Source organism: Sipha flava, unplaced genomic scaffold (assembly GCF_003268045.1).
Source record: "Sipha flava isolate LNK unplaced genomic scaffold, YSA_version1 109_pilon_pilon, whole genome shotgun sequence".
Classification (NCBI taxonomy): domain Eukaryota; kingdom Metazoa; phylum Arthropoda; class Insecta; order Hemiptera; family Aphididae; genus Sipha; species Sipha flava.
The window spans coordinates 1,558,041-1,568,622 of record NW_020271726.1 but is presented as its reverse complement, the minus strand read 5'-3'; the positions used below and the strand labels follow the sequence as shown (position 1 = coordinate 1,568,622).

The window sequence follows — 10,582 nt, the reverse complement described above, 5'->3', positions numbered from 1 at the left end:
CAGGTATATTTACCTGGAAACCATTATCACTCGGGATTTTAGAACTTGGGCATAGATTGTCGTTGGTGATTGAATTGAAAGTAGTTTTAACTTTTTTTGAGCCAACTGTTTTAATATTGGTGATACCAGTGAAGTTGGTAGAAAAGAATTTTGCTATTTTGACCGAGTGCAAATTCCCTGAATTTTTGTTTTGGTCGGTGAAAAATATCAGAGTCAAGCATTAATATTATTATTATCGATAGCCGGGTTTTGGGTTTTTAATGGCATAGTTATATCTGTAGATAACGTGATAGGTGAGGCGGGCACATTAGATCGGTCGTTGCCGTTAATAGCATCATCAACAATAATAGGCTCGTGCGCGTTATCAGGTATGTTATAATTGAAAGCAGTGTTTGATGTATTTAGAACCGGTGGATTATCCATTATTTGTTGTAAAACTGTAGATACGGGACTGGTTGGATTTGTTTTAGCTTTAGACTTTCGTGAGTAAGAGACGAGTGAAAAATCAGAACTGGATCCCGAGCTTTTATTGTGAGTTGTCGGTTTTATTTTGTTCGTTGACGAACTTTGGCCGGCGCAAGAGCCGCCGCCCGAAGACGACGACATGGATAAAGCGAACCAATTAGAAATTAACAAATATGTGTATGTATATATATATATATATAGAGACTCGGCAAAGGCACTAAAAACGATACACGACTGTTCGCAACGACGTGAGAACATAGACTGATGTCATGTTACTTAATTTGTGCAATTAAAATAACTTACCTATTCTATTATTATTTTTTTTTTTTTAGTATATATAGATTGATTTGTAATTATTTATTTTTAATGAAAAAAAAACTTTAAATGAGAGGGACATTGTAAAAATGTATAATTAAAAAAAAAAAAAAAAATGTGTGAATAGATTATTAACTACTTTAGTCTTAGCTCTATACCCCGAATCCAAGTATATACTATGTCATATACATTTATATCTGCATATTTATGAATTATTTTTCTAAATACATAGGAATTGTTGGTTTACTTTGTTTTAAAATTAAAAAATGTTATTTGTTTAATATAATCATTTACTATAGTAATTAAAATACAATACCCATTACTTATATAAAAATTGTCTTGGTCTAAAAATTCTCGGGGGTGAGAAGCGATTGCCCCCATCGCCTCCCTCAAATACGCCACTGTACTATTAAGATAATGTCATTTATATAGATAGTAGGTAATATTGAATTTTTATGTTTAAGATTTTTGTCAATTGTATTGTTTATACTTAATAAAATATTTAATAAATAGCCTTTGTGTAATACATTTTGATAAAGTTTGGTTTATGAAATGTTCAAATAGGTAATTGGGTAAATGTAGATATAAATAAACATTAATAAAAGCCATTTCAACATATTAGATAGTTATTGCTGTTTTGATTTTTTTTTCAAATGTATCTGGTATATATAATGATTTATTTACTGAAATGGTCAAAGTAGTATAAAATACGTATGTAGTATGTGCAAATTTTGAATACTTTGATTCAAATCTCATAATATTATAATAATATTATTATCGTATTACCATGATTTGATATAATATATCGATAACAGCCAACATGATAGCGGCGAATAAATTACGCGCAAGCGCAGAATGTATAAGGTGCATTCCTGTGTTTAGACGCTCCTATATCATAGTGCCTATAACTATCGGCAGGCCGTGTTCCTCTATATGAAACAAAAGATCAATAAAAATAAAATGTTATTGTCTTACTTGTGTTATCAGTAGTTTGTTATGGAAAGACTGCTCAGTGGTCAGAGTTCATATATGGGGGTATTGCGTATTTGCGAACTAATTAATTAAGTGAAGGAAGCTGTTTAAGAAATGAATAAAAATTGTTCATATATAAACGTTAAAACGTAAATGTTAATACTATAGTTGTCTAAGTTGTCTTCATTGTTTTATTAAATATTTTCTTTCCATAAAGATTTTCATTTATGTTATATAAATAAGAAAATACAATTTTAGGATCCAAAATGAAATTATTATTTCTTGGATTTTGTCTCTGTATTGTTTTCCTCCTAGAAAATGTTTCTGCTCAAATACATAAGGTTTGTAAAATTGTCATTAAATCTATATCCTATTTAAAAGAGCAATTAGTTTTATTTGTTTATAGAATTCAATATTATATCATGTTTTAAATTATCAAAAAATGTCTTATTCAATGTATTCAAAAGTCTAATTTTAATATTGAGGCATCGTTCATTATTTTTAATTATTGTTAAAATTTAATTTCAATTTTTTTTTTTAAATTTTTGTTAACAATTAATTATAAAATTAATATATACATTTTCAAATACATATTGTACTTTTGATTAGTATACAGATAAATATACCAACTAGGATAATCTCAAAAAAATGTAATATATATATATCATTAATACTTCCATCATTGCAATATAATATAAAATCAGATTTTTGATATAAGTATTTAAAATAAATATGATAATCATCCAAATTCTGATATATTTTTTAAAATGTTCTCCAATAGATTTTTATCGTCAAATTTAAGTCAAGTAATATTATATTTTTGTATTTTTTAAGCTATTTTTTAAAAAAAAAATATATATTTTAAAAAATGTAATCTTAAAAACACATATTTTGTACTTATTCGAATATGAATAAAATAATTAGTATACATTTATCATTAAAGGCTATTTTCAATATGAATTTATGTGGAATGTAACATATTAAATTTATTTAAATTACATATCAAGTTTTCAATAAATTTTATTTTGTACATTTTCACCTTTTATTAATATTAATTACCTTAAATTTTTAATCTTTGTTTGATTTTACCTAGGGGAGAAGGCTTAGTGACATTTTAAATGATTAAATAACATATAATTGAATAACAGAAGGTCATGTTCAAAATTTTCCATTACTTATTATTTAGTCAGCTTTAAAATTTTATAATTTTATGAATGCCTTTGTATCATATTAATTCAACAAATTGTATATAATTTAATGTTGATTATTTATTGTTTTTATACAGCCATCACCACCTGGAGGTTATTCTTCAATTGATGCTGATAGTGAAAAAATAAAAAATTTGGCTCTTTTTTCATTAGATTCTATCACCCAACAAACAATGTCAAAAAGATCATTAGGATTAATCAGAGTTATTTCTGCTAAAACTCAAGTATATTATTATCATATTTTAAAAGACATTAAAAGTAAAATTTTAATATATACTTGTTAACTTTGTTTTCAGGTAGTTGCAGGAATAAATTATAAGATAAATTTAATGGTATGTGAAACAGATTCAACCAAAAGAGAAAACATTGTTATGGATTACGAAGTATGGTTATATTTTGTTAAAAAATTAATTTTTATCATTAAATCGTTGGTAGTTAATTTGCATATTTTATTTTATAGAGTTGTCGTACATGTGATGTAATTATCTGGGAACAAGCATGGTCAAATAATACAAATGTCACAAAAGTTGCTTGTTCCAAACCTTCTGAAATGACTTCACTATCAAAAGTTGCTGTATCTAAAAGGGTTATATTAATTTAAATTATAGAATATTATTTTTAAATTAAAATAAATATATTTAATCTTTAATAGGACATCCATGAAAATAAAAAACTTGGCACTAAAATAAATTTGAATTCTGATGATAAAAACGTTCAGGATATAGTCGCTTATGCTTTATTATCCGTAAATCAACAAGAAGGATCAGGAAAATCACATATATTATCAAAAATTATAAATGTTTCTAAACAGGTGATGAACAAGTATTATCATTATTTTTTTATATTTATAAATAATTATATTAAATTGAAATTAAATAATTAGTATGCATAATTTAATATTGCAGATTGTTTCTGGAATTATATATTATATTGAGTTGGAAATATGTGAGAATTCTGCTAGTAAAAATGATGAGAAGGTGAAATTAAAAAACTCATTTTTACTTTTTCATTTTTTCAACAGTTGAAAAATAATATATTTTTTTTTCAATATAATAGTTGTTTCATTACATTTTTATCAATTATTATACATTTTTTAACAATTAATATTTATATTATTTTTTTATTATAGAAATGTAAAATATGTAATATTAATGTATGGGAACAATCATGGTTGAAAAACCATACTATAACAAAAATGAACTGTGATGAACATTTAAAATCTATGGTAGAAGTAACAAATTCTGTGAGTTATAATTTGTCTTAAATATTATTATTTACTTATTTACTTTATCTTTAGTTATTTAAATAAAGTTTAAGGTATTATTTTAAATGTGTACCATTATAATTTAATGGTTAACACAATCTAAAATATTTATTTCCTCCCTTTCATTTTGTAATATGACTGAACTCGCATTACCTTCATACTATAGTTTTACTAGCTAAATTACCCGGCTTCGCCCGGAATATTTTTGGCCGTAACATACATTTTAATGGATTATTACTTTACACTATTTAAAGCCAAGTTTGGTGTAACTGTTGGTGGTTATAAAACAAATAAAAAGAAAGTTAAAATGAATCAGTCTAGTAATTTTGGTGATACACTGAATTACCGTATTTTCTGGTTCCAATATTTTTTAAAATTCCTTCTTATTGCATGTATTGAATATTGAAGAGACCAACCATGTCAAATTTCGAGTTCATATAATTTTGAGATGTAGCAATGATCACTAAGTTAGTAATACCAGACGTCCGTTGAGAAAATTGTGAGTGTTCAACTCTTTTTGGGTGTTACCGTTGAACCTACGACTTTTTAAGTGTGTAAATCACCCGAAATAACGGTTAAAATATTAATTTGTTATGTATTATAATAATTAAATATTAAATATAGACATTATCACGCCTTGCTGTACCGTTTACTATAATTAAGCATATACTAATATCCTTAAAACAATGTTCAATTTATTTTGGATTATTATTTTTTTATTTATTCATTTTATTTAGAAAAATATGAAAATTCGAGGTTTCAAATAAATGCTATTTATTAAAGTGTATTTGGTTTACACAATATTTATTGTTTTTCCTTTTGTGTCGTGTACACAAATAAATCAGGTTTTCTAACGCGTAAGCAGGTCACAGAGTTATCCATGTGAGAAGCATGAATTTTCAAAATTCAGTCCACACACTTGTTTTAATTGTCCTTGTAATTTGTTAAAGATCATTACAAAAGCGAGGCGCACTAGAAACTGCAAAAGTTTGAATTCAAATGGCTTATCTGTAGGAGTTATTGGTATGCGTGGTAATAGTACATGTTCACTTTTAAATTTTCCGTTTAAAATTATGGATTCCATTATGTTATTATACAGATTAATAATTTAGATAATTCTTAATCGGTGATTATTAAAATCAACATATTAAAAAAATCAAATATTTCCTAGGTAACCAAAAATTTAAAAATGTATGCATCCAGTCCAAAACTGTTTCAATCCTTAAATATGCGATTTTTGAAAAATCCTTTCTTATTACACAGTGAAAGGCTGTTCCAAATTTCAGGCGCGTTCCTTGAATATTTTTTGAAATTCAGTGATCAGTGAGTCAGTGGTATTTGGATTTTATATTTCTACTATATATATAATATGAGTATTGGTATACGCTGAGATTATTTTTATCGATAAACTTCTTGAACAATTATTCTTATTTACACGACGACGACGATGGACAAAAAGGATAGGTTGCAGGTAGCTGGAAACCTGTGGGCCGCCGTGCCGCATAATACGTATTGGCGGTGAATAATTATAATTGTTAATTAATCCACTAAAACACAACATTTTTGAAAATCCTTTCATATTGCCCGGTGAAAATATGAGAAGAACCTCTATTCCAAATTTCAAGTCCATACGTTGCGTAGTTTTTGAGATACAGCGATCAGTGAGTGAGTGATATTTGGATTTTATATGTATAGATAATTTTTAAATATATACATATAATCTATTTTTTTATATTATATACCTCATTTAATTCAGTATTAAACTAACCTAACTTAATTTATATTATTACAATTTTGTTGCAATATTTTTATTTTTAAATACGAACATTTGAAAATATAACATGACTGGAAAAAAAGAGTATGAGACCTCTAGGCTGTAAGTTACCTGTATTTTGCTGTATTGAATTGAAAACCAGATAGGTTATTGACTATTGACTTTTTATTTATTAAAAACAAAATTAATTTGAATTTCCATTTAATATAATATATAGATTAATAGCTAATATGATTATTAATTATATAGGCAAAAGAAACAACAAAAAAACTTAACTTTGATGATAGATTCCAATTAAAGACTAAATTTGAGGATTTTATGAATGTACATAATAAGTTGTACCCTAGTCTTGAAGAAAAAAATAAGAGATTTCGTATATTTGCTGCCAATATGAAAAGAGTAAAATTATTACAAGATAATGAACAAGGAACTGCTATTTATGGAGCTACACAATTTTCAGATCTAACAAGTAATTTATTATATACTTATATAATGTTTAACTAACAATTATAATTTATGTCATCAGTTATGAATTGTAAATAGTACCATCAAACTTTAACTATTATAATTATAATTTACCATAATAATTTGTTTTAATGTTTTCTGTTATTATACTCTGTTATTGGATCAAATCTTAATATATTTTACCTGCTTATTTAATGGAATGTGTTATATTACATTAGTACTTGTACAATTATTTATATAAAAGCAAATGGTACCTATATAATCAGTTCATGAACGATTGTCCAAATAATTGTTCACAATTATGTTAAAGCTATTAGTTTATCATTCATGTATCTAAAATTTATCTTAATATATTCTTAGTAAGAATAATTTTAGTTTACAAAATAAAAGTTTTTTTGTTGAAGTAAATGTTTTATTTAATATTTGAAAATTGTTATAAACAGCTTATAAGTTATAGCAATAATTATATTAAAAATTATTATTGTTATTAACAATGAATGGTTATTTACTGTTAGAAAATGAATTTAAGAAAAAGTACTTGGGATTGAATCCATCGATGAAAAGTAAAAAATCGTTACCTATGGCAGAAATTTCATATGATGTTTCTATTCCTGATGAATTTGATTGGAGAGATCACAATGCAGTTACACCAGTTAAAAATCAGGTATTTAATGACTAATAAAATTATCTTGAATAAATAATAATCAATATATAAATAAATAATAGTCTAGAGCATAGGTTCCCAAAGTGTGCGCCGCGATGTTTGTATAAGGGCGCCGCGTCGTCATGAAATACTATTGGGACTAACATTTTCCTTATGATTATTCATGCTATGACTTAGAGAAGGGCACCCTGAAAAAACCTTAAATCAAAAAGGGCGCCGTGAGTCGAAAACGTTTGGGAAGCACTGGTCTAGAGTATTATTATATTTGTGAAGTATGACTGATTTTAGATTAAAAATTCATTGTCTGGTATTTACAAAATCAATAAAATCATGACTCAATATGAAAAATTTAAAAAAATAAAAATATTAACGTATCAATAGACTAATTATAAAAAACATATAATTAGATAAAAATAACAGGAATAATTATTTCAAAAATATTAATGTGTATATAAAATATATTTGATAAAAATGTATAATCCATTAACTTTGCAAATAACTTAAAAATTTGTCTATTTTATATTTTACTTATGACCAATATTTGATGTAATAGTATAAAATATTGTAATTTTAGGGATCATGTGGATCTTGTTGGGCATTTTCAGCCATTGCTAATATTGAAGGACAATATGCTTTGAAATCTGGAGAGCTTTTATCTCTATCAGAACAAGGTTATTTAACTAATTTTGCATTTCAATATGTTTATCTTAATTATAATAACTCTGTTTTTATAGAACTGATTGATTGTGATGATTTGGATAATGGATGTGGTGGTGGTTTAATGACTCAAGCATTTGAAGCTGTTGAAAATTTAGGGGGTCTAGAAACAGAATCTGATTATCCATATGAAGCACATGCAGACCGTAAAGGTTGTCAGTTAAAAAAAAAAGAATTGAAAGTATCAATATCCAAAGCTGTGAATGTATCTACAAATGAAGAAGATATAGCCCAATTTTTATTTAAACACGGACCTCTTTCAGTTGGAGTTAATGCAAATGCTATGCAGGTATAATAAAAATATTATTATAATCTCACCTTTTTTTTTCTAAGCAAAGCAAATAATCAATACATTTTATAATGATTATTTTTTATTTTATTAATCTATAGATATAAATGATTGAACACACTCTTAATGTAATTCAGTTATTAATTTAATTACTAATTTATTTTTTACTGTAGTTTTATATGGGAGGAGTATCCCACCCAATTCATGCATTATGCAGTCCTAAATCACTTGATCATGGTGTTACAGTTGTTGGATATGGAGTTCATAGTAAGATAAATATATTCTATCTCATAATATAATAATTAATAACTTAAATTAAATTTATTACAAATTAAGTGTTAAAGTTACAAAATATTTAATGTAAAAATGTAATACTTTTATTTTAGAAACAAAATATACTCACAAAAATCTACCATATTGGTTGATAAAAAATAGTTGGGGATCTGGATGGGGAGAAAATGTAAGTTAAATATAAATGTATTGTAATATGTTTTATATTTTTTCAGAATATTCTTATTTAAATGTATCTTTACCATTTTGGACTATTAAAAACAGTTGGGGTGACAAATGGGGAATTCAGGTAAAAAGTTTGTTAAAATTAATGACCATAGCATTATTTAATTAATAGTAAACTACTTTTTTAATTTTCTAGAAAAGTAAAGAATATTTTTATTTTCATTCATTTTGTATAACTATTATTTTTGTTGGGTTATAAATCTATTTCAAGTCTTTTTTTTTTTATAATGTATTTAAAGATCGAAATTTGATCATAGTTTTAATGCGAAGAAAAAAGTTTGGAAATAATTTAAAATATTATTCAGCCATTATTTATAATTGTTTTAATAAAATAAATTATGTATTGGAAATTTAGAACCAAATTTAATAAACTATTTGTTATATTAACCATAACATAGAACTACCACTCCAAAGATTTAGATATATTGTGCAGTTTTTTATAATATTCTTTAGTAATATTTCTGAGATGCATTATTTTTAAAAACTATAAAAAAAAATAGTCCAAAATATTTTTGTTTTTCTTTGTGTTATTGAATTATTTAAATATATTATTTATTAAGTATGAGTTTTAATGGTTTAATATTTGTTTTAGGGATACTACCTGCTTTACCGAGGTGATGGATCTTGCGGTGTTAATCAAATGGTTTCTTCAGCAATCATTGATTAACTTACTTTTTAATTTTAAGTATATACATTTAACGATTGTCAAAGCCTTATTCGAATAAATATATTTATATTGATGTACTTAATTATTTTAAGGTTTTTAATTTAATTTATTTATAGAAATTTTTCATATTAATTTTAACTTGCAAATAGATTTTTATTAAGTATTTATGCTAATACATAATACTTATTAGCTTTTAACTATTAGCTATCATGGCTTATTACAAATTATTACTACTTACTTTATACTTAAATGTTTTTATTAATTTATATTAATAATTTTTTTTTTTTTTTATTATTATTATTATAAGTACTTAAACTACCTTTATATTAATTAAAATTAAAATAAATTATAAATCTAGTATTTATTTTACCTTTTCCCATTATAACTATTCTTATAATTACATATATAATTTCATTTAATATTAAAGTTTAATGCATTATCTAACATATTAATAAGTAATTTATATTTTATGTGGTATCTATCTACATGGCTGACCAATTATTAAATATATTTTATTTTCAAATTGTTGACATTAATTTATGGTTTGATGATGTTACTCATCAGAAAAGCATCAACTAAATTTTATTATTTTATTAGTATGAGTAGTTATTATAATTCAGAAAAGTGGATGTATATTTTTTTGTTTAATTGCTATTAAAATATTAAAAGGCCATCAATTACTCTTATTAGAAAATTATTTGGGAATATACAATTTCGATCCAAATACTCTGTTCTTTATTTCCATTATTTTATACATAATAATTTATGATTTCATACAATTGTATAATTCATTATGAAATCTTGAGTAAAAAATTAAGATAATTAAACAATCAGACACCAAACATTTGATAAAATGTTATAGTAGTTCCAGAAATCAACTGTGACCCCATTTAACGAATTCTGTATTGAGGCTCTATTAAATACACACACATTATACCAATATGCTTTTACATTAATGATTTAAAATTTTACTAGTGGTGATATTACATATGGCATGATTTAATCGTATCATCCAGCCTGTATGTTTTGCCCATTCAGTGGCGGATCCACGGTGATGGGGGGTTAACCCCTCCAAAAGTCAGGAAAATTATATATTAAAAATCAATTATTTTACGAATTAAGAAAAAGATTTTTTTTTTTAAATTCTGAGAGAAAGTAATAAATTCGTATTTTTATTCAATAGAAATCAGTAGTCTTAGATTTAAATGAATGTATTATCTAACATACTATCTTAATTCATTATCAATCACTGACTATAATGTTATA

At 24.8% G+C, this 10,582-nt stretch overlaps 1 protein-coding gene across 2 annotated transcripts; it reads left to right on the top strand.

Annotated features, from left to right (window-relative positions):
- The first annotated feature begins 1,747 nt into the window (after window positions 1–1,747).
- On the top strand, window positions 1,748–9,391 carry LOC112687500 (cathepsin L-like). 2 transcript variants are annotated; one of them, XM_025560242.1, is made up of 14 exons: window positions 1,748–2,093; window positions 3,038–3,184; window positions 3,257–3,343; window positions 3,421–3,546; window positions 3,613–3,771; window positions 3,866–3,937; window positions 4,090–4,203; window positions 6,248–6,467; window positions 6,979–7,127; window positions 7,702–7,798; window positions 7,862–8,133; window positions 8,307–8,400; window positions 8,640–8,713; window positions 9,242–9,391. In XM_025560242.1, exons 1-14 carry the CDS (start codon window positions 2,019–2,021, stop codon window positions 9,314–9,316), a joined length of 1,761 nt encoding a protein of 586 aa, XP_025416027.1. In that variant the 5' UTR covers window positions 1,748–2,018; the 3' UTR covers window positions 9,317–9,391. The 2 variants fall into 2 exon arrangements, with proteins under 2 accessions (XP_025416027.1, XP_025416019.1); XM_025560234.1 differs by lacking the exon at window positions 8,640–8,713 and adding an exon at window positions 8,520–8,593 and having other exon boundaries at window positions 1,749–2,093.
- Window positions 9,392–10,582: the final 1,191 nt, after the last annotated feature.